This window comes from Cyanistes caeruleus, chromosome 3, assembly GCF_971803275.1.
Source record: "Cyanistes caeruleus chromosome 3, bCyaCae1.hap1.1, whole genome shotgun sequence".
NCBI classification, from domain to species: domain Eukaryota; kingdom Metazoa; phylum Chordata; class Aves; order Passeriformes; family Paridae; genus Cyanistes; species Cyanistes caeruleus.
In genome coordinates this window covers 98,575,102-98,602,437 of record NC_141703.1, presented here as the reverse complement: position 1 = coordinate 98,602,437, position 27,336 = coordinate 98,575,102, and the positions used below count along the sequence as shown (strand labels likewise).

At 40.7% G+C, this 27,336-nt stretch overlaps 2 protein-coding genes and 1 long non-coding RNA gene across 4 annotated transcripts; 1 reads left to right on the top strand and 2 right to left on the bottom strand.

The window, feature by feature from the left end:
• Positions 1 to 464: 464 nt before the first annotated feature.
• On the bottom strand, positions 465 to 15,476 carry TAGLN3 (transgelin 3). 2 transcript variants are annotated; one of them, XM_023943333.2, is made up of 5 exons: positions 10,575 to 11,665; positions 9,971 to 10,152; positions 8,943 to 9,117; positions 4,572 to 4,674; positions 465 to 1,030 (listed from the first exon to the last, which is right to left on the bottom strand). In XM_023943333.2, exons 2-5 carry the CDS (start codon positions 10,148 to 10,150, stop codon positions 889 to 891), a joined length of 600 nt encoding a protein of 199 aa, XP_023799101.1. In that variant the 5' UTR covers positions 10,151 to 10,152; positions 10,575 to 11,665; the 3' UTR covers positions 465 to 888. The 2 variants fall into 2 exon arrangements, with proteins under 2 accessions (XP_023799101.1, XP_086739440.1); XM_086883314.1 differs by lacking the exon at positions 10,575 to 11,665 and adding an exon at positions 15,389 to 15,476 and having other exon boundaries at positions 474 to 1,030.
• LOC147654386 (uncharacterized) lies at positions 1,091 to 1,993 on the top strand. Its single transcript, XR_015285111.1, has 3 exons — positions 1,091 to 1,157; positions 1,284 to 1,316; positions 1,895 to 1,993. It is a non-coding gene; the product is annotated as an uncharacterized LOC147654386 (long non-coding RNA).
• ABHD10 (abhydrolase domain containing 10, depalmitoylase) lies at positions 15,029 to 27,228 on the bottom strand. The gene is made up of 5 exons (XM_086883313.1): positions 27,107 to 27,228; positions 24,064 to 24,247; positions 23,166 to 23,277; positions 22,085 to 22,222; positions 15,029 to 21,063 (listed from the first exon to the last, which is right to left on the bottom strand). The coding sequence occupies exons 1-5, from the start codon at positions 27,198 to 27,200 to the stop codon at positions 20,722 to 20,724; spliced, it is 870 nt and encodes a 289-aa protein (XP_086739439.1). The 5' UTR covers positions 27,201 to 27,228; the 3' UTR covers positions 15,029 to 20,721.
• Between the last annotated feature and the right edge of the window lie 108 nt (positions 27,229 to 27,336).

Sequence of the window (27,336 nt, the reverse complement as noted above, 5' to 3'; positions counted from 1 at the left end):
GCAACCATCATGCATGCTGAGGCCTTGCTTTCCAGGAGGTGGCTAAATGTCTACCTGCCAATGGGAAATAGTGAATTAATCCTTATTTTGCTTTGTTTTCATACATAGTTTTGCTTTCCTTATAAAATTGATTTTAGCTCAATCTGCAAGTTTGTGGGCTGCAGATGACCCAGTACACTAGGTCAAGAAAAAGCTGATCTCAATTGGCTGGAACTACATGAATCAGACTCATTGGATAATAAATATTTTCTTTTTTTTTGGAAAAAACTTTGGGTGTACCTTCAGGCAAACACTAAATTGAACATGTAACACAGACTGCAAACACTATAGCAGGGAGTCATTCAGAGAGGGTTGTGGGTTATAGATCAGAGAGATTGACCATTGAAAGTATTTAACTCATCTGCACTGTACCATGTGGTCCTTGGTTTTGGCTTCTACCTCCATTAAATAACGAGTCCTTGAGGTGTCTTTATTTGTCTTTATTCTTCAGTCAAACAATATCATCACTGAATTGAAGAACGAGGTTACTGGTTGAAATACAAGTGCAGTGTGAGACAAATATGGAAGATAACACTTTGCAAATAAATTAATACAGAATAATTGTCTTTGCATAGTTTAGAAGTGAAAAGTAGGAGGCAGCAGTGCGCACGTGCTGTGAACTGACACACACCACCACAAAAACCCAAGTTCCTAGGCAAACTCTTGCAGCTGCAAAGAAAACAAACCAAACCAAAAATGCCCCAAACCTTAGAGAGCACTAACTATTAAAAACCAGGCAGAAAGGGAACTAATAAGCATTTTTTTTTCTTTTTCTTTTTTTTTTTTTTTTTTTTTCCCTTAACAGACCATGCTGCAGAAAGAGTGTTTTCTCCACAGACAGAGATGCTTTTAGATAATCTGCCTTGGCATCCCATAGCCTGTCATACCCGACTGTGATGCTCCTTTGTTGCTGCCCATCTGAAGGCCTATTACGTTCTGTCCCTGCCGAAGCTGCTCTTCAGAAAATCCTCGTCGATTCTGCTGTGCTTTCCTGTCCAGATACACACACAAAAAAGCAACATACATACATACCATCATTCTGTGTATGTTCATGAAATCACAAAGCAATTGTCATCATGAGAATCAGTCTGAAACTGGCTCACATCCCTTGTAATGCAGTAAGTCATGTGCACCACCCCATGTGCTGGACAACACTGTCTGGGCTAATTGCTTTCCTGGAAATAGAAGCAATGCTTTAGTCAAACTGACAACACTTTAGACTTTCACTGTCACTGTTATTACAGAACCCCAAGGGACTTCTCCAGAAGCTGTGACAGGTAAACTATTTATGCAGTGTTGTGTATTAAACAGAAAATAGGGTTAATTTGTGTTGAGCCTTATAGCTCTCAAGAGCTGTAGTCCATGGGATCTGATCCATGAGACACTTACCTGTGCTGTACTACAAGTTTATACCCATCTAGAGCAACAGTAAAAATTAAAAACTGGTATAATTTAACTCAGTGGAGTAAATAAAAGCTGAGTGTACCCAGAGTAGCAATGGGTCAGAAAAGGGACTTGCTTGTTTTTGCAGAGGGGACATTGGTTGTCTGCAGGACAGAATGTTTGCTTTGTTGCCATTTCCAGATCTCTCACCTCCTAAGCAATAGACTTTGCACCTGTGTCTTAACTGTATGACAGTCCTTTATCTTCTGTCAAAACACACCAACCACTTTTGTTCAGTGTGCCTGGTCTCAAAAGCCCTTTGGATCAATGAACCTTTGTTGGAGTACAAAAGGAGCCTTTTTCTCCCTGAAAATAGCATTGAAGGCCAAAGTGGCAGCTAAGAAGGACAAAAGTTTGCACTCTGCTGCTTCACAAGAAACTTCATCTTGGATTCATCTTTCATTTCTACTAGGTGGGGAAAACAAGTGATAGACAGTGGAGAAGGATCAGTCTGTTGCTATCAAATGATACCATATGAATACCATATTAAATCATATGAATCTGCAGAGTCCCAGACCGGGTGAGGCTTTCCATCTACCAGACCCTATTCCCACGTGGGTAGAATCTATTTGCCTGCTGTGTCTGTTTGTCCTGCCATCAGGTTACAGGTTACGCTGCAATATGGCATCGAGTTACAGTCCCCCTTTCCTTCCCCACCCCTCCACTAGATAAGAATAATAGATTAGGTACCTGCTGTGATTGAAAACCATCAACATGATCCTCTCTATGAGGCTCAGATCTTGCTGGGAACCCTGGCTCAAGTCCGAAAAAGCACTTAAACTCTCTGCTGGGCTCAGGGTGTTCAGGGCATTGCGGGAGACGAACCCATGTCCACATGAAAGCCCAGCCAAGCAGAGGGGGGAGAAGGATCCACAGGACACCAGGACTGACAAGTCATTTTTCAGAATGAGTGCTCAAGTGGTGAAGTATAGACTAGTAAGAGGGCTTATAGAGGCCCACCACAGGCTCTCAGATCCCACGGCTCTTGCCAGAAAGCTCAGAGTTTTGGGGGAGGCACACAGAACTGTGGTGCCTCAGAAAGCGGGCCCCTCTCACTGCTGCTTAATTTCTTTTCCAGAATACTTACACAGGCAGCAAACTACTGCCAGGATGTCCAGAAGAGGATGTTTTTAGATCAACTCCTATTACCTAATTGAATCTCAGGTTCACTGTGTCTGCCTCTATTTTAATTAAAAAACCAGGAAAGTATTCTACTGTTCTTTTCTCTTTTGTCCTAGAATTTTTTGCTATGTTGATGAATACTTTCACAGAAAGTCAAAGAGTAATTAAACAGGCAAAAAAATGAGAACTGCAAAGAAGAAATAAAAGGAGAGACTAAAGTATAGCCTGGATAACCTAATAAAAGTTGATTACATATATAGCTTGGATCATATAGTGTTATTTTTACCATCACAAGCCCCACATTTAGTATATGAAGGTCTCAGAGATAACTTGTACAATATTTGTTTTTAGGTGGGTGGAAATGGCCTTAAATGAGAATAAGAAAAGAGGAGAAGGCAAGTCTACTCATCTGCCATGTCTCACACTATGTCCAGTTCTGCTTGGCCAGTCTGGCATCACTCTTACCTAAAGGCCACCAGAACTGTCAAATTTTTGTGCCAACTTTACACCAGTGCTTGTGTTTGCCAAGCCACAGGATAACAAACAGCTATGGATCCATGAATCTTGCTAGGGCATGCAAGGAAAGGAGGCATCAGTCTGATGGCTCTGGGCATATGAGACACTGGCAATGGAAAGTTAAATGGCTTAGCTCAAGTGTGGCATTAACCTAATCACTGCAGATCCCTGCAAGGATACTCTTACGCCGTTTGATATTGGTCTCTCGATTTAACTTAAGGCGATTAAGAATCAGCCTGAAAGCTCTGAATTATGAGTAACACTGGGTGGCAGTGAGGGAGTTTGGTCTGCCCAAAGGGATAGGGAAGCTTCTCAGAAAACAGGTCCTAATTGGCAACATGCCCTAACACCAGCTTTCCTTAAAGCAGCAGCTATAACATGGTATTTCACAGGGACTGCAATAGATATGGGTTGGCTATCCAAGCAGCTAGAAGAGAAGGGAGGTGATCACATCTTCATCCATGCCAACAAAAACTCTTCCCACCCACAATTAAGAGTCCAGATGAAAATTAATTTTTCCATGTGGGACTTTGTTTTAGTTACATAGAACAAATAAGTCTGTCTGGGTCATGGTGATTTCATGTCTGGTTTATATTAAAAAATGTAACTGGATTTGAAATAAATTTTAAACCTAATTATACTCCCTAAATCTAAATCTATTTGTGCAGTGTATTAAGTTAATGCAACCTGATTTCATAAAAACAATGCATAAGAGTTTGCACTTATTCACCTAAAATCCAAATCTCAGTTTCAGTTTAACCAGCTCAGGGTTTAAGACAAAGAAAGTGAAGCTTGCTTTATTTTTGCTGAGCCTCACCTAGACATCAGAAAATTCAGGCAAAGAAAAGACAAGCAGTCAGCACTCTTACTTGCTAACCTGCCTTCGACATTTCTGTGTAAGAGATACTCTTGGATGGCAGAAACTCGTGTCAATAATATGCCTGTGGGGCAGGAGAGTAACTGTGGGAGGATTTCCTTTTCTTCCTGTTCCTGCTCTACAGCCTCCCTAGCCAAAACAAATGGAATTTCAGAACAAATAAGCAGCTTTGCCAAGACAGAGAATTCTTCACAGATAAGAGGTGCTCCCAGAGAAAAAAGAAGCCTAGGAAATTAAATCGTTTGTGGTTTGATGAAAAAAGTAGAGAGACTTCATGCCTTCTCTTTGCTCAGTGAAGGGGTCACTACTTGGGGGTTCACAGGCATCCTTAACAGCCTTGTCTTCATTAGTCTTTCCGTATGCTATCTGATGTGAGAGAGCAAACCTGATGACAAATGTACATTTTCCTGCTTCCCTTCTCTAGCCTCCAGAGAGAAAAACCTCCCTATTACAAGGAAACTTGGGAAATATTCTTCCTTTCCTTTCCCAATAAATTTCCCTAAAGCCTAAAAGCAGATGATATTACCAGCTCCCCAGAGAAGACAGCTCTGAGCAGCTGAGCTCTGGACTTTACCTGTGGAACCAGGATGGATCTCCTTTGTAGCAGCCGTCATCCTTGGTGACTGCCAAACTGCCCAAAGCCATTAAGGTTCTCTGCACTGCTGCCATGTCCTTCCCTAGAAAGCCAGACAGTGAAATTAATATAAGAAATCCTTGCACAACAAATAGTTTGGCACACTGAAAAACAATTTTATCTGATGTATTAACTAATTCCCTCAGGTCCCTGAAGATGTGCATTTATAGAATTATAAATGCCATTTCACTATTGCTGAAATGAAAGTACTGACATGCAAAAGCTTATTAAACATCAACAAAGGCATAGAGTTAAAGGAAAACTTAGTTTTTCAGACATTTCTAGGTTTCCAGGCCTTTGATTATTTTAATGCCTTCTTCCATACCATTTTAAGTCTACAGTATTCCTTTGACAAAATTTTCTCCTAAGGAGAGATTACTTTGGTATACAAATAATGTAATATAATCAGTAAATATACCCAGTAAAATGTGGCTGAAGGAGAACAGTGTTATAGTTAAATAACAGTGCTGTGTCTCAGTTTATTCAGAGCAAGTTTGACCCCTGTGCCAACAGAGCTCACAGCAGTTCTGGGAGCTCCTGTGGAGATAAATTCTATCAGTCCTTCCCAAATTAACCATCAAAGCGCCTCCCTAAACCTTCCTACTTACTATGATGCTACTCATTTTCATACCTTTAATTCCTCTCATTTGGTCCACTATTTTTCCACATTCTCCCTATTCTATCTCACTTCATTCATCAGTTCAAAAAGTCAGGGTTTGTCTCATCTTTAGCCAAATAAAAGTTATGTAACCCGTTACCCAATCCAGACATGCTACCTTTTGGAATTCTTTCTAGCAAAAATAAGTTGCAGCAGATATTTCCAGTTGTGTGAGGTGGTAAGTTGATGGAAATCTGCCTTTTCCTTCTCCCTTATGAAATCCTTCCAAAAGCATTTCTATGACTCCACTCCCCTCTTTCATTCCCGTTCTTCCTCTTTCCTAAAGTAATGTATCTAGTTAACAGATCTGATTCTGGTTGTTCACATGTGAAAACAAGCAATTCAGAAAAAAGGAGACACCAGAGACACCATGATAACAGAATTCAGAGATACCTCCAGTGGACCAGTATTAATGAACATCACTGTAGATGAGACAGTGTAGAGGGGAGGGAGCAGTGCACACTCTGTGTTTATGTAGTGCATCACCCTGATCACAGGCAGATGCAGTCCAGGGCTCTGTAGCACAGTGGCTGAAGCGAGGACAGCAGACTAAAGCTGAAAACATCTATCAGCTTCCAACTGTGGCTGTCATATAGACTACTAAAGTTTATAAAAATCCTATCTGCAGGGGACCATTTGCTCAGAAAATAAATTGTCAGCTCTCCAGAACGGATGTATTTTACTGTATTTAAGGCACACAGCATCAGACAGGGTCCTTGCTCGGGAGGGGGCTGCAGAGCTGACATCCCCCACGCACGTCCACAGGCGCACACGGAGGAGCATGAGGCAGGAACCCTCAGAGCTCCCCGGAGCAGCAGATGTTCCATATGCTCTAACAGATGCCACATGCAACGTCCTTGGGATGCCTCCCATTTAACAGGAGTGCAGTGACTGCCTGGGATGAAAAGAGATGCGGAGAAGGATTTAAAAGTGAATCAGCTGAATAATGACGGCAAGCGAAGAAAAAAAGCAAAAGGAACAAAAGACAGGCAGTGAAATATGATGATCAGCCTTGCAGAGCCATCTGGCAGTCCCCCCACGCTCTGTGCTCAGCTCTGCTTTATTTGTCAGTGACGAGTGGGAGATGCTGCTGGGGGAAAACTGAGTGAGTGGGAGCTGAATGACACGTGACAAAACAAAGCCATGGCTTTGCTCTGCAGAGACTTCTTGCTGCATATGAGGAGTGCTGTGGGTGAGGGAAGACCTGAATTCAAGTGGTCTTGTGTCACTTGCCCTCTTCTAGCAAAGGATACAAAGAGCTTGATGGTCAGTATTAAAAAAACAAACAAACAAAACAACAACAAACACAAACAAACAAACACAAACAACAAAAAAAACCCAAAACAACAAAAAGCAAAAAAAACCACCAAAAACCCAAACCAAAACAAAAAAGCAAGGAAAAATTTTAAATTCCTAGTGCAGTCACCTGACAAAGGATCATACACCTCCCCTGAAGCCGGATTTGACTCTGGCATTGCAGCAGATTGTATTCAGTGCCTTCCCTCAGCTCCAGTACTTGTTTACTGACAGCCATGTGGGCCGCCCACCTGGCCCACAGCTTCAGCCTCTCTGCAGGGACCCACACTGATGACACTGATGTCAGTGTCTTCTGCAGTGTGCTTTGAATAGCACAGCCTTGTAGAGGAACTTGGCACTGTTCTTAAAACAAGGAGGAAGAGGTCTCTGCTCACTTCTTGTGCTAAGCCTTTCTCTTTAGGGAGAACCTGGCTGGAAGGATGTCCTCTCCAGGTCCAGAAAGGAGAAGGTTCAAACATAAAGATGGGGAACTGCTCTGCAGAGTACTCCTGAAATGCTTTTTTGTAAATGTTGAACAAATACCCAGTGGTGAAGCTGCCTCTTGCCTGCCTGGAAATATATCAAGGAGGGATCTGTAAAAGGCAGCAAACATGTCTTGGATGTGGATCAGGGAAAGCTGCTCAGCACAATACGTTTATGTAAGAAGGGGCCAAAAGAGAGGCAATACCTCCCCTGGATCAAGAAGCCACAGAGATGAAGAAAAATGCAACAGATGGGCTGAGTGAGTTTGAAACAGCAAACAGCAGATCATATCCTAAAACATTTTCATTAATCATTGCTAAGAATCACAAAGCAAAAGCTCACAGAAAACAACCAGTGCCACGGGAAAGCTGTTTCTCAGTCACATGCTTTTGTTTCCCTATAAACATACATTAACATCTCTCTTTCTAAAGAGGTTATGGTGTGAAGTATAGAAGTGCTGCAATTATGAAACAGTGAAAAAGACACTGTTCTTTTTGCCCAGCTTATGGACCCCTGTTCAGACAATCCAGCCCTGAAGCAGCACAGATGCCAGAGGTCAAATTTACGGTGACACATGAAGAGCTCTCACTGCTGGAGAGACTGTTTCAGTGCTGTTTCATCCTAGCGCTGAAATGAGCAGCAGAAAGGATGAAAAGGGAGTGGGAAAGTGAGGAGTCACAGATTAGCTTTGGGAAGTCTTAAAATAGCAGTGAAGAAAAGCCTTGTATGTCTTCCTCCTAGGTTGCAAGTTGTGTTTTGACTTCCTGTCCTTACTATCTTTTCACCTTGTATCTGTTGAGAAAAGGTGATGAATGAAAGGAAATCAGGAGACAGCCACTAGCATTAAGAGCATTTTGTCTTCAAAGCAAGTCCTTTTCCTTGTAAGGATCATTTTCATATTTCACATTTTCAGAGGAGTGATCTCTTCTACATATATCCTGACTGCCTGTGAAAACACACCCCAGTTTTTCCTCTTGATGTGTACTCCTACACATCAGTGTATGCTGGCCAGCTTTCTCAGAGGATCGTTTTCTCTTTCCACTTTGATTCTCATGGAAGATTTTTGACCCTTTCATATGTGCCTTTCACTGCCCTGCAGCTGTCTTTGCTCTGAGCACTCAGCCAGAGCATTGCATCACCTTGTCCAGGGAGATGCAGGATATACAGGGTGTTTGGTTAGAGCACCAGGATGGGATGTACCACCACAGAAGTGGGCAAAACCAGCCCCATAAATGCACAAATGACTCAGCTCTTCAGCAACTAGAACAAGCAGTTTCCATTTCGAGCATGGGATGGAGACAGACTTCACCTGTCTCACTGTAAAACCACAGGAGCACCCTGAGTTTTTTTTGCTGTTGCCATAGTGACCTCTCCCAAAAGACTGTCTCCTTAGAGAGAGAAGCTCAGCTAACCTGGCATTAAGCAGTGAGTTTTGTTTCTCACTAGTCATAAATGAACCCTCAGAAGCTTCACAGAGGCATATATGCTCCTGGGAATGCATTTTTTAGCTCAAATTTAAGCTTTGCTTATAATTTGAAGACTGCAATAAAATTTTGTCATCAGAAAATCAGGGTTTTCCATGATCTTATTAGGAGCTATTTACTTTGAAATAATTAGCAGAGAGAACAGTTGTTTTATTAGGTCTGTGAATTTCTATCAGAGTGATGGGGTTTTGGATAACACATGAGCTTGGAAAGCCCTCAGGGTAATATATTTCCCTCAGAGGAAATAATGCAGCAGTGGAAGAACATGGTAATGAGGTAAGGCAAAAAGAAACAAAAGGTAATTACATTAGAGAATATGCCTCGACAAAATACACATCAAAGCAAAGTAAAATGAAGACTGTAAATTGACTTTCAGTTTATTATTTTTACCTTCCCATAAATCCACTGTCTGGAAAATATCTGTTGTTCTTACTCCATAGATTTCAGCAGCTTTTAAGAACTGAGATATTTGTTCCATCTGCTTGAAAGCCATTTTTGATTCAGAGATCTTTGCAATAGGCTCATTTCCCTTTGGATGCAAACTGTTTATTAACTTGCATAACAGCTGAGAGATAAAGACAGAAACAAAATTAGAAAGCAGGCACCAAACTAGAAGGCAATTTCTGCACATGAAATGATGCTGCATAATGCTTTTGACCTAGCCAGTTTCTGTCAGAGACATCACTTCTTCAGTTAAGAACAAAAAAGTGAATTGATAATAATCAGACTATATTAGAAAACCATTAACGCTTTCATTAACTGAGGTAAAAGCCTAATCATATAAATCCTAATCTGCTAGAAACAACAAAGCAATCACTGGTAGAGGTTATATAACAACTAACAGAGAAGAAGCCTCATGCCCAAGCCAAAAAATAAGCAATGTCAATTGAAATGTTGTTAAAGTCACTTTGGCAGAGATTCAATGATTAGCATAGTCTTACAGCCACTGCAAACAGCAGCATCTGCCTGTTGTTCAATAAACCAATGGAATACAATGTTTTAGCTACAGAATTATTCCCAAGAAGACAGTTATGACACAATCCTATCCTTCAAATTTGCTATATCTCTTCGCCTTTCCTTGTCATCACTGATTATTTCTTTAAGACAAAAGTGTACATCTCATTTTAAAAAAGATCTCATTTAACTGCATGAGAAAAATGCTGAAGGAATGAGTCATACTTATATATAAAACATGCATGACTCATAAGAATCATAAATATTGTACTGATCTCGGTGCACTAGTAGGATAATTTATCTTCTGAGATTAAGACTCTTGGTCAAAAGGAAATAAATCAGATACTAAGACATTTATTTCTGCACTGACCATGAGCTCTGACCAGTTTATCTAAATGAAGACAGAGCAGAGGGGCACTGTGCCTATAAAAACACAGAAGTGTGCAATTGGACAAAACACTTACCGTTCCATCCATCAACCAGGTCTGAAAATGTTGCCTTCCAGGAGGAGGGTGTTCTATCTGTTCTCCACACTGTACAATAATCCAGTTCACCAGCCTAGACTCTAATTCTGGGTCGTATTTCTGTTCAATCTTTTCCTGAACTTCTCGGCTTAAGCCATAGCTTGGTCCTCTGTTAGCCATCTCTGGAAACAAGGGAGAACTTACTTAGGGGGCAGAGTCCCGGTCTACACCTTTGAAGTATGCACAGGAAAATTCAAGGATAAAAGAGTGAGCAGCCTGCCCTAAGTGTTAGACAGTTAAACAGATGTTCATCAACACTGAAAGTAACTGTATGACACCAGGTTATAGCTCCACAGAACAGGGGAGGGACCAGTGAGGGAATATCCTTTTCCAAAAGCACAAAGCAGCTACAACATCTTTTTTAAAAGGAAGGAAAAAAACAGTAGTCCCCCCCTGCCCAACCGCAAAAACAGAAGAAAAGCAAGATTTAAAACACAGTAGGTTTTAAAGAGAGGTTTCTGCTATGTTAATAAAGAATACAATAGGGTTGTCAGATCAACGTTACAGCTGCCTGCAAATCCAAAAGCACTTTAAAATTGCCTACCTAATACTTGCTAATAAGAAGAAGGTTGTGCATGGGAGCTCAAGCAATCCGATTAAAGATGCAGTCAGAGTCTTCCTCAGCAGAGATGCAAGAATGGATATCCAGAGATCAGCACGCTGAAAAGCGAAGATGGATTTAAGAGATGAAGGCTGCCACAATGCCCTGCTGCTGCTGCAGCATCGTGGTTTGAAGAACAGTGAATTGATTTGATTTTCCTCACATATGAGGAGGGTCAGAGCAGGGGCGTTGCTAAGAGCCATTAAAGAGACCTGCCTCCTCAGTCACAGCCCAGGGATCCTGTTTGTCTCGCCCATCTGTGGTCTGTTTTCAGGCATCTTTCCTCAGCCTTGTGCTGCTCACCCCACCAGCTCAGATTTACTCCACCTAGTCTGCATCAACCCAAACTGCACCAAGCATCCCCGTGACAGATAGGAAGAAACACAAACAAGAGGCACTCTGTTAAATGAAGGTGACAGAAATTACCACACATCTAGTTTCTTTTTAATCATAAGCCACAAACAAACCTTTTTTCTCCCTGTTCTGCATCTCGATGAAAACAGGAGGAGAGGGTGACAAATAATTTTTCCTCTTTCCTGTTCAAATGCTGATAAAAAGTTTGAATAGGGGGACAATAGGATGAAAAGTGAAGGAAGAGAAGTTACGTAGTAGAACATTATTATCACCCTCTCATCAGTGTATATTAGGCTATCAAATAGTGGAATGGTGTCCTGAAAAACAACTCAAACCACTGAAACCAAGGGGAAATCACTGAAAACTAGCAAACCTACTATAAAGCACAAGGATTTTGCTTTCTGCTGCTATGAGTCAGCTAATGTCCAGTGATAGGAAGGGAGCTATGGCCATGTACAGTTGTTTAAATTTTGATTATACCACACATACAATGTGGAAGGGGAGAGAAGAGTTAAGATGAGACTTTTCTTGTAGTCTGATTTAATCCTATATTAAATAAAATCACTTTGCTTCTGAGTTACACAAGACTTTGTCAAATATTTTTCATTCATGCTGCATTATCCACCCTGGTATGAAATCGTTGCCTTTTGGCAAATGATTAATGTTCAGCTTGATATGCAAGGAGGTTGATAAACCTGAGGTGGACACACAGTCAGTTTGGCCAACAAAAGTCCTTCTGCTGCATTTGAAAAGGAAAAATAAGGGGGGAAAGCAATACAGTTCCTTGTATATCTGTTTCATAATGGGCTCTTCTTCCATTACTTTCTCATTTTAAGATTCTGAATTCTCAGACTTATACTACTTTTGATGCTGCTGGGCTTGAACAGACTCAAGAGATGAAAAATTTAATAGATGACCTAATTCATTGTTGTCCTCCACAAGCATTTTATTTAGTGCTTTCTCTTCTCTGCACTGGTGGTTTTAAACCCCTGTGAAGCACTTGATTACATAACTCAGAGCATGCTACGTGACAGGGCCACCACTTGAGCACTTTCCGTCTCAGTGAGCACGGGCTGAAGGCACAGCGGATGCGCAGGAACCAAGGCTGCAAGCCCAGCCTGGAGATCAGAGAAGGAACAGGCTGCAACTGCAACAGGAATACGGATTAGACATCCTTTCCCTTCAAGCAGCTGTTGAGGGCTGGGCTATACACTCTTTGGCCAGTCCCACAACCAATAAGCTTTATTTTGCACTTTCAGATCTTTTTGTGTTCTTCTGTTTCGAAGGAAGCTGCCCTGCCTGGATGTTTCTGATCACACTGAAGGGCTCAGTGCTCACCAGCAACAAGATTTCATGGAAGTCACCTACCTTTGCATCAGCCTCTGTTTCCTAACTTGGGGGCAGGGATGAGTAATTTACTCTCTTAAACTGCAGAACAGAATTTTCTCCTTCACAGATGTTGGCCATGCAACCTGTTCTCGAGGGATTGTTCCACACTGGGAAAACTGAAAAGCTTGTCCATCAATATCAATTTTTAATAAGGCTTTGAAAAACTGGGAAACTGCAGAGGGTTGGAAAAATGCCAGCTCCCCACCAGTATCTTCCAAACTATCACTAAACAAATCATAAGCCTGCTTTCTGTGCCATCAATCCTGAGGAAAACAATGGAATAATTTTTTTTAAGTGATAATGTTGATGCAATTTACTAAATGCTCTGTAATATATTAGAGTGACATGACGATGATTAGGGAACTAAACCAGTTCTGAAACAATATGACACATTAGAGAGATTAAAGATGGCTAACTAGTACACCCTGTAATAGGACTGTAACTGAAAAATCATTAAGGATGGTGTATATTTATTCAGTTTGTACAAGAATATGTTCCCAGGCCTGAACTATTTAATTTATTAGAAGTCACAAAAAAAACCCCCAGGCTCCTAAGAAGATCCTAGCTCATGTGATTAAGCAAAAAAGATAAAGAAACCTCGTTGAAAGCAGCCTATGTGGAAGCAGATAAATAGTGTCTGATTGCAGCCAAAGTCCAGCCATCATTGAAAAAGTACTTTTAAGAATGCAACTCTGTACTGTGACAAAAAAAGATGTAAAAAAAAAGTGCAGAGGACGATGAAGATGTTGGGCTGGCTTGGCTAAATAAAACATGGGAGGTGCACCAACAGCAATGGGACTATCATATCCAGTTCTGAAAACTACTCTTCATAAAAAGGAGTGGACAAGTAAAGTAAATTTAAAAAGTGATTCTAGTAACTGGAGGATTGAAAATTAGAGTTTTCACAGTAATCACATCAGAAGGATTACCTATCTCACCAAAACCAGAAGTTAAGAAATGGCAAGCACATGTGCCTACACGTTAAAGAAAAACTGAAGAAGCTCAAGTTCCTTATTTCAGGCACAGGCAGATTAAAGCCTGATGGTTAGAAATGTGATGTGGAAGAAAGGGGCAGGTTCACAGCACGAAGGTACTACCATTAGAACACTTCACCTACTGCTTCAAATGGATTCTGTCCACTTATTTTTCTTGGCAACACAAGACTAGAATTTATGACTAAAAACTAGGGCTGAAATGTTACTTGAATAATTGAAGTAGCATTTCATGCCTGTAAGCACCATGACTCACCTTATGCTCCCAGATAATCACAATATTATCCTATAAATTTAAAAAATCTTTGTAAGCCTATAAACAAATGCTACCAAAATCAACAACAAAACTGACATTAACTAGCTCACTACCCATGTGTAGATCCAGGGTAACTCAATAGCTTTCAATGTCTTCCAACTGGAATACAGAAGAAAAAGTAAAACCTATCCTACCACAGAGCAATCATTAACCTTTATAAGATGGTGCTTGGGATAGCTGAAATACCAGGCTCTTTCTAAGGAATGAATTGCCAAACAGTGACTCTGACAAAGTATGGTGGGTTGAATCCCCATCACACAAAACTATCCAGCAATATCTGTGAAGTCCAGGCTTCATTTCCCTGGTATGCCACTGTACAATAATGGACCTTTCATTATTATATTAAAAAAAAACCCAAAAAATAACAACCAAAACAAAAAGAGGGAGTTTTCCAAAACTTTTAGGTTTACAGAACCCCCCTTCAAAAGGAAATGTCCGATGAGCCGCTCAAAGATCCTCCCTGCATGAATGTCTGTGTGTGATGTCAGGTCTTCCAGAGCTGTGGAGAGGATGCTCAGATCCAGCGCAAGCTCAATTCAAGTACAGGGCCTTTTTCTGGGAGCTTCATGGCAGGAAAGTGCTCTGCAGAGCCTTGGTTTTAGGCATGGCCTTGCTTTGTCATAAGATACCTACAGATGTTCTACAAAAGTGAACTAGTTGGACTAGGGGAAAAAGGTGGTATTGGAATATTGCCTTCTTTTCAACAGTGCAAAAACAGGCGACAGTTATCAGAATCAGGGGACAACATTAATTTTAGAAATTCTAACTTCTCCATATACTTTGAAATCTACTATCTCGAGGTCCTCGAAGACAAAAAGTGTTAACTTAAGCAAGTATCTTCCTTTCCACCTGCAAAAAGGTTTCTTTACCAGCTCTGAAGATGCTATGCCCTTGCCTCAAGCAAGTGCATACTTGGAACACCTCAAATTTGGGTTTAAAATAAAAGAAATAAAAGAAATTCAGGAAAGAAGGCCATTCCTATTTGTGTGACAAAAGAGAATGCACCAATACTCCAGCCTGCAGAACAAGGCTGCCATGAACAGGAATGTTTCTGGACTTTGTAAGTCACTGACCACCTTCCAAGCAGCTTGCCAGCAGAAACAGTTACCACTTAGCACTGGAAACCAATTCCTGTGGATATAATTATCAGCATTCCCATTATTCAAGATGACCTTGGAAGCAAATTGTGCATTTGTATTCTCAGGACCTCTTAAGTTTTGTGCTGGATTAACAGAGTCCTTTGAAAGAAACCCAGAAGGTTTCATATCGATTGCTTATCTGTCCCCAGCTAAAACAGTACCTCCTGAGAACTACTTTGGCTTGAAAACTATAAATTGTGATGCACATTCACAGTGGAACAGAAAGGAAGCAACATCTTTATTTCACTGAAACATAGGTCAAAAATACAGAAAAATTTACAATCAAAAACTGCCTAAAAGATCAAATCCAGTAACTACATAAATGCTGTTTCTTATGGTTAGGGATTTAGCTCTGCCCTAAGGAACTTTTTCAAGAGCTACTGTCCCAAGGACTAGCACATTCTGGCACACTTTCTGCCAGCAAGCCATAACCAATTAAACCCCAAACCCGAGGATTCTTGTAAGGTCTGATCCTAGGCAGCCTTCAGGGATTGCTTTTCCCAGGCTCCAGTCTGGGCAGCCCACTTGCCTCACTCCAAGCCCTAAGCCTGCTACTGTTCAGCAGACCTTTGCCACCGACAGGAGCACCTGCTTCCACCCCAGCAGGCAGCAGTGACCTTCTCATGTTGCCACGTGGGAGGCAAGTGAACAGCATGGTGCAGATCAGAAGGCCCAAAAAGAGCACAACCTTTCACGTGCTAGCCTAGAAACATTTCAAATATGTCTTTTAATTTCAGAACCAAACGACTGGAAGTTTCAGGAGCTGTCATTTGCTTTTCCTTCCAAATATAAATGCAGAGCTGAAGCTCCTTGACAGACACAAATCAAGAGACTCTAGCAGGTTGAATGCGTGCCTACCTGTGAGCTGCAATTACTGTACCATGTGGAGGATGCCCATTTCTGTTCAATGGAAAAGAAGCACTGAACTACATAACATACATATGCAAGACTTGAAAGAGAAATACAAGGTCAAGCCTACAACCAAACTGCAATAAGTCCTGTAATTTAGATTTACACATTACATGATCAAGAATGTAACATTTTTCTGTTACAGGCAAATATATATTGAAGAGAGATGAGGTGCTACAGTCACAAAGCAAATGTGAGCTATAAAAATTTACCAACAAGCAGTAAATCTATGAGCAGTGCATTTCTGACCTTCATCTCTGCCTCTCTTTCCCAACAGTAAAATCTTCCCCTAGGAAACACCTGCCAGGAGCAAAGTGTCATGGGTAGGGGCATTAAAACCTCATGCTCAGAAAGCTGGCTGCTATTTAATGCAATGGCTGAGTTCCCTCTGCCTTTCCTGCCCCTGCTGGACTTGAGAACAAACTTAGAAGGGTGAGAGTGCACACAGATGTTTGGTATTTCTGTCTGCATTCCTTACACAGCTGATGAATTTTCACCAAGCTTTGATGAAATTTTGCATTCGTGCACCTCTTAATCAATTTGGTCATCAACACAAAGCAGAGTGATTGCTCATCTCCAAGACACGACAAACACAGAATCCTGGAAGCCTTTAGTATGGCCATAACTTTACAGCACTCAAAAAAACTAAAAAAAATGTGAAAGGGTAAGCTAGGTCTCTTTGTAGCAGCTTAACTGAGTAGCTTAGAAAACAAGTTCAAATCTCATTATTCTCCAGGACACGATTTTCCTTCCCACTTGTTTGGGCTTTTTCCTGCCACAGAGGAAAACGAAATTACAAGCACAAACCTAATGTACAGACTCTGACCACAGCACTGGTTCAGAAAATGTTGCAAATCTGTGTTGAACCATGAGCAGAGCACTGAAGATACTTGAACAGCTGCAGACAAGTCACCAGTTGAATGTTCCTTTCTAAGCACGTTTTAATTTGATATGAAAAGTATGGTACCATAAATCTTTTAGCCCCATTGAATAACAGCATGTCCAAGAGAGCATGTAACCAAAATTAACATAAAAATGAAACAGCAGGAGGTGGTTCTTCTAAGGCCTATCCAGCCAGGCTTTTTTGTGAACACTGCTTTGTTTGCATTTAGTGTTAAAGCAAGAGAAAACAGCTTAGCTAAACTGAAACTACATGAAACACCACCAATTAAGTCAAAAAACCCCCCAAAACCAAGAAACCCAAGCCAGGTGGTGTGTAATACAAAGTCAAACAAGAGGAGAGACAAAACAAGCAGGATATTTAACAAGATAAAAATACATGTATCTAAAACTGTGTAAGTACAGCTCAATATAAGCAGAATACGAGCACTTGTTTATTAGGAAACAAGTTGAATACGCTTGAGAAACTGATTACTTCATGTGAATCAATTATTGTTGAGGAAATGTACATTATATATTCACAAAATATACTTTGCATTTCTCAACAAATCAGCAGTCTGTTAAAAAAAAAAACAACAAAAAAACAAACCAGAACATAATTCATTAGAAAGGATTTTAAGAATCTTCACCATGCAGAGCTTTCCAAGTGTGTAATATCCTATTTTAATATAGTATCTCTACAGAGGAATGAAATACTAGTTTTTAAACATGACTAATACGGAAAATATCAGTAGATGCCTGTGTAGGCATTAATGCAGTGGACAAAAGAGTACCAATTTGGAATGACACTGTAATATGTGAATATGCCATTATTTCAGATTGTCAGAATTTCCTGGTAGGTCAACAGTGGCTCAGAGGTAGGATGTAAATCTCTCTAGTTATCACTATGCCTTCTTTCAGTCACCTGAACATGCCAAGTTGACAACAGTCAAAACTTTGGTAATTTCCTGCAGGAACACAGGGAAAATGCTTATGCTTGCAAAGATAAAAGTATCAATGGAACTACCACAGCAAAGTCAGAGAAAAAGGTCTGTCTGCACAAGGTCTTCCTCAGAGCCAGCTCTTCATACTTAAGCAAACCAGACTTAGAAAAACAAAATTGAGCACAGAGAGGACTCTACCATTCCCTGAATTTCAAAACACTACCTGGAATACTGTCTTTATGAAGAAAGTATCATCTCTGCCTTTGCATTTAGGCCATATGTAACAAACACTGGGTGTACCTGCACTGTAAACGCTACCACTGATCTCCATTTAGCCAGCAGAGAAGGAAAACAGAACTACAAAACAAGTGGCAGCAAAACCCCCTCCCCTAAAATCAAGTTTTCAGTAATGCTGTGGTTTCAGCCCCTGATGCTGCAGTTTTGTATTCTCAACAATTGTGTCAACTCTGTTACACTGAATTCTCCCACCTCATGTTATTACAGCAGAATAATGGAGGGGGCAACAACACAAAACACCAACAGCAAACAAGGAAAAAAAAACCCTCCTGAAAACTATTTACAACTGCTCCATTTCACATTTGCTTTCACCTGTCTTGCTCTAAGGCACTGCAACAGACACCTTACCTGTAAAATATCAATTATTTAATAAAGGCTAACATGAAGCACGAATACAATGCAAGTCCTTCAAGAGGAATAGACAGCTACAGTTTATGCAGGCACACAAAGCCTTTTCCTTGTCTGAAGTACTAAACTGAATGTTTACGTTTATAACTTCCTCTTAAAAAAATAGGCTCAAAATTTTTCAGTCACTGAAGTAACTTTAATATGTGTCAAGAAAAAGTACATCTATTGTAACTGGTAACTCTTGGCATTAATTAAATTAATTATAAGTAATTACTTTGGAATTACTGCAGTCCACTTGTTTCAGCCTTTTCTTTGATTATGAGCCAAACCAATCTAAAATGTGACAAATCTGAATTAAGAAAAACCCACATGGCTTAGGGGACAACATTTTGAAGTAATTTTGATTTGACTGCATCTTTAAAACTCACAAAATCCATTTTTTAGGTCTTATCAGATGCAAGTCATACAAACACATATGAAGATGACAGCTGCTTAACACTACATAAACAAGAACACAGCTCCAACTCCAGGAATGCAATTTGCATTTAATTTCTCAAAAGTTAAAAACATATTCCAGAGGTTTTAAAGCTAAAGTGAATTGCATAGTGATACAAACAGAAGAACAGTCTATGCCAGAAATACTTGGGAACAAGATTTCATGAAATGTTCTAATTCCCCAAGCAATTATCCCAATCTAGATTATCCTGAGCTGGATTGAGACTATTTATTAAAGAGTATGTTGTGACACAACAAGGGGGAGAATGGGTTCAAACTCAGGTTTAGATCAGATAATTAGGGAAAAATTCCTTACTGTGAGGCACTGGAACATGTTTTCTGTGGGAGTTGGATACCCCATTTCTGGAAGTGTTCAAGGCCAGGTTGGATGGGGCTCTGAGCAACCTGGTCCAGTGGAAGATATCCCTGCCCATGGCATGGTGGTTGAAATTGGATGATCTTTGAGGTCCCTTCCAACCCAAACCATTCTATGATTCTGTGACTAATTGAGTTAGGGAATTGGTACTTTAAGCAGAAAATCTGCATTTAAACAAGAGCCATCTTTTTCACTTTTATATCAAAATTCAATTTTTTTTATATCACAGCTTCTTGTTTTTCACAGTATTGAAGCCTAAATAAAACTGTACTTCATAGGAAGTAATCTGAAATGTAGGTTTTGTTGTTGCTGGGTTTTTTTGTTTGATTTCTGTTTGGATTTGTTTTTTTTACTTTAGTTCTTTGTAGTGTTTTTAATTAAAACCCACTACATCAGCAAAGCCCTGTTCAGCACACTTCTACTGACATAGCTAAAACTGAAAATGACAAACTCTCTAGAAATACCTTACCCCCAGCAGCTTCAGTCTTTTAAGGTAACAATAGTGATGTCATTTACTACTACAAATAATAAACCCAGAAACAATTATATGCTTTTGACTGATAGTACACATTAATTCCAGTCTCTCACCTAAGCTCCTCTCTCTCAACTGAGAATGAATTGAGTATGAATGGTACTGAATTTCTGTACAAAACCCAGGTAACAGTTATATTTGCAAATAAATCAATTTCCCATTAAAGTCTATGGATTTACATTTTTAGAATTATCCAACTATTGAGTTCCATTTACAGCTTCTCAGGGTTGGACTTAAGCAGCTGAAGAAGACAATTTGACAAGAAGAGGAGAAATTAAGAAGAATTTCCTGTTCCCAGTAATCCACAGCTCTCAAGTCATGGGAAGGAGACAGTGGTGCTCTGTGGCACTGTACTCTCCATTTTGAAGAAGTTCCTATTAAAGTCACCTTATTGATCCAGTTTCAGTTTACACCAAGATTATTTATTGTTCCCTTAACAGTAGGCCCACAAATGAACAACAACAGACAGGCAGCCTGGAGAAGATGACACACCCTCCTGATAAACACAGATAAAGAGCTCTTAAGGCTTTGAGGCCCTGCATTCTTTGAAGTCAAATTCTTCCCTATGCAGTACCCCAAGCACACCATCAGGGTGTGCCTTCCACTTTTTAACTGCATTTGAGAACAAAATAACCATTTATCTGAAATCTGTTTATTGCATTTCATGGTACTCACTATACTAATAACTAACTCCAGTAAACACTCAAGTTGTATTTTGCCTTGCACAGATGGTTTCAGACATAAGATAGGATGATGGTACAGAGGAGGGACAATAGGTGTCAAAGATGTAAAAATAAAGTTTTACTGTACAGGCCAATAGTAACAAAAAGTAATCAACATGTCAGTACAAAATTGTAGGAAATTTGTGAAATAAACGGTTAAAGTGGTGAAGGAGAGGGTCTGAACACAATAGCAGCACTCCTTCACACTTTGGACTGTGTGCAAATGCAGCAATAATACAATACCTGTATTTACGAAACAGAGGTAAGGAAACAGCAGATAAAGCTTAGTTCTTACTGTGACAGTCACAGGCCTGCCACCATCTGGGTAAGAACAGGGCTTCTGTAACTCAAGGAAAAGAGTCAGGTGTAGAGCTCATGCACTAATGCTACTCTTCAGCTTATGCTACCGTTGACAGCTTGTCAATTAGATCATCAACAGTATTCACAAGGAGCTTTGTATCCTCCTTGTCACTCATCCGATGCTGGCCGATTTTGCGGAGGATAACATCCACGTCCTTGCTCAAAACACGGTCAGCAACTTGCATAGAGATCTCCCAAGGGACGTCACCATCCCTCATGCCGTGGATAAGGCGTATGGGACACGTTACAGGAATAGGACTGTTCAGCACACAGTGATTTTCTGCTTCTCTGATAAAGTCATAGGTCAAGGAGTAATATCCTTCCTCATTTTGCTTTGTTCGATACTTCCATTCACCCTTTTCTTCTATTTCTTTTTGTGCCTATAAAAAAAGAGAGAAAAGAATAGACAAAAGAGATGTTAGGAGTACTTAAGAGTACCTCAACTTATTCCTGTTCTAAAATCAGTAAAACTCCCCCAAGCATAAAATTGCACCTTGCTCATTTTTATTAGCAGAAATGTATTCCTGCTCTCCTCACAGCATCTGAGAAAATAAATCTCTTGCCATGTCACAAAGGCTGCTCTCCAAATTAATCTAGTTAAAATTCACCAATGAAATTAAGTCTTAGCCAAAATCTATCAGAAAAGAAAAAGATGCAATGCCACTACAAACAGTAAATCTCCTTGGCTTCAGTTGGTTCACGGATCCTCAAACAAGGAGAAACCCTAGGGAAAAGACATTTTCCAGTGATCAGCCTTTGCCACAACAGGTGTCTCTAAACACTGCATTTCCAGATTCTTAAGTATTTTCAGAATCTGAGTTCTAAATGGTGATATACTGACACTACAAAGTACCTTAGAAAAAACCCAAACAAATTGGGAAAATATAATTATTCTAAAGCACACATTACTCATTGCCATGTAATACCTCATTTACTTTCCTCAAGACTAGACATTATTACCATCAAGGAAGCATCTCAGAAGGGCAGTTCCCACTACCTAAATCTTATAGTCTTTACAAACACATTAACCTGAAGAATTTCCTTTCTATGCACACAACCTGTCTCATACTTATCCAGTGCCACCACCTCAACTACTTTAGTGGCTACTTTTCCATCCTTCAAAGCATACGATAAGCATTCTAATCAATGCAAATATCAAGATATTCAACACTGAAACTATTGGACTGCAAACAGCAGGGATCTGACTTCACATCCTCTAAACCACAGTAGTATAAGGACACTCTGGCTAGTGTTCACACTAGTCTCATACTGTAAACTTACATAATCAAACACAGAAAACTTACCCTAAAATTTGCAGGAAAAGTAGAGTTTAAATAACATCATTTCTTAAATTCTTGGTAAGATTTTTAGAATGCATGAAAGCAAACCATCAACATTTACCTCAATGGGAAGCCTCTTAAAACTTGTTACAACGTGATCTGCTGCTACAGCTACTCCAACCAGAGCAGCTACTTTATCTGGGCGTGCTATTGCAGCATGAAGCATCAGCCATCCACCCATGCTGGAGCCCACCAGAATCTGGAAAAGAAAATTTGAAAAAGAGAAGAAAAGATAGTGTTTAACAAGAAATAGCTATTAGGTTTTCTCTTCTTGCACAAAGTATCAGTTTTCACTTGGTTTAACTATTTAAACCTTGGGCATAATCCTGTTGTCCTCATTCAGGCAGAACTGCTGTCACCTCCAGTGGAAATTTTGCCTGAGTAAGCACCACAAGATCTGGTATTTATTATTCTGTTTGGTATGGCTGGTTATTGCTGTCTGAGACTGAAACACTGTAAACAAAATGAGAGTTGAAACAATTCAGTATCATATGCATACTTTTATGCTTTCTTCTCAAGATAAATGCACATGGTAAAGGCTCAGTGCAGTGAAATAAGTTAACAAAAGCGATTCATAATACAGAATTGTTTAAACACAATACTAGGTGTTTCTAGGTCTCCTAGGAAGGAGATTCTAAATTTATCACAGTAATTTCTAAAGTAACTGAAGAATATCAAATGCTACTTCCCCTGCCTGTTTTTTAAAGCTATTTTATCATATGGAGTATCTTGTAATCTTCCTGCAAATCCATTAATTAATGCATCAGCATGGGTCAGTGACACACTTTAACACGGCTGCACTGCACTGGAACAATTCCCTGTCCCCTGTCAGGTGGCACCTCCACCAGGAGGCTTTCTTATACTCCCTGGGACAATAGCCCTGCTCTGAGCAGGAAATTCTAACAAACAACCTCCAGGAGGTCCTGCCAATCCATGCATTCATGATTTTGTGATTTTTGTGACCTACCTGCTTGCAAAAGAGCTCCTATGAATACAACCTCTCAAATGATTCAGCTTGGAAGTGAGCAGTTGTCAGCTGTTCAGCAAAAGCTACTGTTGACCAGAGCTATTATGGCATATTTTTGATCAAGGTTCTACCCTGAGGGAAAACCAGCATTCTATATTGAAAAATAAAATATAACCTGTGGTCCATCTGTAAGTTCATCCAGTATAGACAAAACATCTTTCCTCCACTTCCCAACTGTACACTCTTCAAATTTACCATCTGAACTTCCACATCCTGTATAGTCAAATCTGAAAAAACAACCATCAACATGAAAGTCACAGTACTGTCTACAGCAACACAGACACTAACTAAATAGTACTGTATAGTCAAACCAGCAGGGGACAAGATACCACACTGAGTATTTTCTTACTTGGTCCCATCTATCACTAGGACCAGAAATCACACAGAAATGGTTTAAGTGTAACATACACAAGTAAGTTGTGCACCATTCTCTATCATTTGAGATAACATCATAATTTAAAAGAACAGACAAAAAATTTCCCATACAGACAAAGAAAAATATCCCTCAGACACTTCAATTTTAAAGGTATTTTTAAAATGTACAAACTCTTTCAAACACTGAACCCAAATACAAAGATTTATGACACACAGCATTCCACCTCATCTATCAAAGGACAGCATCACCATGCAAGGACATATTCTTTTAAACCCACAGAAGACACAGGGTAACTTAATCAGACGTGGCAGGTAAGGATAGTGCTTATCATAGTAACTTACAAAACAGAACTCCAGGTCCTTTATTTTTATGCCTACAGCCTGACTGTAAAATGTAGCAACGGCTAGACTACAGAAAATGAGAGCATTTTCTGAATTACTTTCAGAATACATTCTCCTGATTTACCTCAGTGTCTCTACTGACAGAAATCCTACATTTGGAAATGGAAGAAAGACTTCTTATCTGGTATACAAGCTCATCCCAATCCAAATGCCAAAGTTTATGTATTTATGTTAACACCTTCCCACAACCCATGAGATTAGTTTAATTTTCTCAAGAACAATACTCCTCTATGTACCTGATGAAGGCATGACCTAATGATTTGCAGAAATCTTCAAGGGCAGTTGCTTTCTGACCATTCATATTTGAATTGAAGCCTGGAAGGAAAATAACCCCTGGATTCCTCCCTTTTAGTTTCTGATAAGCAATATTTGGTCGATCTGGTCGAGTAAGAAAGCTGACTGATGACTTCAGCCTGCAAACTAATAAGAGGAGCTGTTTAGTACAATCATCATGATAACCTTGGCAGAAACACAAGTTTCTATACACCCAGGGTTTGGCAGATATGGATATATTATGTGAAAATAAGGCATTTGGCTCAAGAGAGAACAAAAAAGCATATTCTATATTCTTTAATGACTGACAAATACTGATGAACCTGAAAGAGAAAGTTTATTGTGATTCATTCTCAAATCATTAAACGCCAACCACAGAGAATTCACTGAGCAATTAAAGTGGTTGACTGAAAATGAACACCAAGGCTTCCTAGACTTCATCAGTCCTCATGCTTCATACCACATCTGGAATACATTTACTCATTTCACAAAAAAACCCTTCCCATTTAGTATCTGCTTAGTTTAAACTTTTATTTTCAAAAAGCCTAATTTTGAGACTAGTGTACTCTGTGCAATGGAATTTTACAAGTACATGAAGTGACAAATTTTTCATGAAAATTAAAACTGAAGGATAATACTGAACCTTTATCAAAACCCTGGATCCACACAATATATGGAGATATAGGGGCAAGTTCATAATCAAGAATTGGGGAAGAATCTTTGACTAACTTTCTCATTTTTAATGAGCATAAAACAACATTAGCATTGTTTAAACCAAATGAAATAAATAACATCAAACAAGGAAATAAGATTTACAGAGGAAATGCTAACTAATTAATAATTCTGCTGAATCTCAACAGCTGCTACAGGATTTTATCTAACTATAGCAGTCAGTTGTACCTCTACTGCAGGTAAGGACAAGTAATTTGTAGAGAGCTGTTTAGGAGACTTAATCCACTCTGTTATCCAATTCAGCATGGTAATTTGCTAAACTGAAAGCCTGGTCAAGTCTTCTAAGACTTTGACACTCCTAATTCTTAGATTAGAAGATGACTGGCTCTTCAGCAGCGGGGCATAGAAACTATGCAACCTGAAATAAAGTGTCAGGGCTTCCTAGGGGGGGATAAATAGTGCAAAACCCAAGCCCTGACAGAATCACACAACTTAACTGTCCTGCAGCCTTGAGTCCTGTTTTGTCACTATCAGAGAGATTATATTCAAGGGGTTTTGGGGGACTGGTTTGTTGTTAAACTCGGATGTGCATGGGTAAGTGTGGATACATAACAGATACAGGGTGCAGCTAGCATTCAGCACTTTCCTATAGTCTAACAAAAATTTTATCATTTGAACTATGGATTAAAACCATTAAATAGCTCCTCAAACAATGAGCTAGTTCTTTATCCTACTGAGGCATGAGTTGTTTATAAATGTGAATGACTTCCACAGTAAAGGTATTCAGACGTATCCATTTTTTGTAGTTTTGTTTGTGTCTCTCTCACTAAACCAGACAATTCTTCAAGTACCAGTAAGAGCAGACACACCAAGAAGCACTGAATTTAATAGAAAAACAATTGGAGTATTTTTCTCCCCCTTAAGCCCTGATAGCCATCTCTGAAGCCACTTGTCTTCCATGCTGCGGCACTCTGGAGGTGTCCTCAAATTACTCTGACACTGGGTCTGCCCAGTGTGGCACTTGGGTTCTACCTGCAGCTACCAGACAAAACCACTAAACTATTTCACAAACTATTCTTCCATTTAACAAGTTAATGGAAGCACCAGCAGCAATCTCAACCTGAATAATGCAAACCCCTGAAGCAGCCACTGCAGCCAACCCAAAAGCAGAGCACAATGCAGTCACCCTCTCAGACTTCTGTTTAGACAAAACTATCAGCAGCTACACAGCAATTTCTTCTCCTTATTTTAGGAAAGACCTTCATAAGAGCAGGGAAGCATTTCTGAGGGGTGCAAGGCAGGTATTAGTGTTTATAAAAGCAACTTCCAGACAGAAGGTGATAGCTACAGGAAGACCACATGACCCTTGCCTGATGGTATCTATGGAACTCTCTTCATACCGGAGTCACTGTGCACTTTTACAAACACCAAAAACTGTGATTGAGACCAGTGTTAAAGCCAAAGAAGTTCCCTGAACAACTCTGGGAAGGTTCCTGCACTGAGATCTCCCCACTTCCAGCAGAAGCAGATTAAGGCTGATGTGACCGGTAATGGACTCAGCTCTGTCCACACCTGGGTTCACGAACCACCCTCATTCCAGCAGGAACTGCTGCTTGGCCTGGTCCCAAAGCACCTAAAGACACTCAAATGAACAGATACTCCCATAACGGTACTGTTATAAACACACAGAAAGGAAGAAAAACACAGTAACAAAATCCCCCTGCATCCAAGCTTTTATGCAGCTACAAAATGTGCACCCCTAGGGGCAAGTACGTTTTACTTATTGAACAACCTCAGACGACATTCATCTGTCCGATTAAAGGCAATGAATAAAACTCAACAGGTCAGACAAGACACATCAGGAAGGGACACTGCGTGTTTGGGCAGAGACCGATCTCACCCAGAAGTCGATGCCAGCAAAGTTTTTCAGGTGCCTGGCGGAGCTTTACAGGCACGCACGTTTCACACCCGATCAAGCGAACTGGCTCCTCAAAATTCACCAGGGACAAGAGCTTGGAGCCAACAAAACTTTACACGTGGGAAAGCAGCTGTCCTGCCCCGTGCACAGACACCGAGCCCCCCCGAGAGCCTGGCGGGGAGGAGAAGCCTGTCAGGAACCCCGTCGGAAGGGAACCGAGTTTAAGATGCCCATCCCCACCAGAGGGCCGCACCCCGGCCCTTCCCCGACGGAGACGGCGCTGAAGGGGAGGAAAGGGTGCCACCCACAGCTGCCCGAGAGCCGCCCGGCGGCCGTCACAGCCGGCACCGACACACATCCTCTCCCCTCCGACAGACACCCCTTCTGCTCCGAGCTCCCCGCAGCCCTTCCCTTACCCAGGAGCGCCCGGGCCGCCCTCAGCGGTGACGGCGATCCCCGCAGGGCCGCGGCGCGGCCGGCCCGCACCAGCGCTCCCGCCATGGCCGCCATGGCCGCCGCCCGCGCACGCGCCGCCCGCCTCCCCCGCCTGAAGCGACGGGCGGGGCGGGCCGCGCTCTGCGCTCAGGGCCGAGCCTCCCTGGGAAACTGCAAAGTTGTGTCAATTGAAAAACCAAAAAATTGAGCG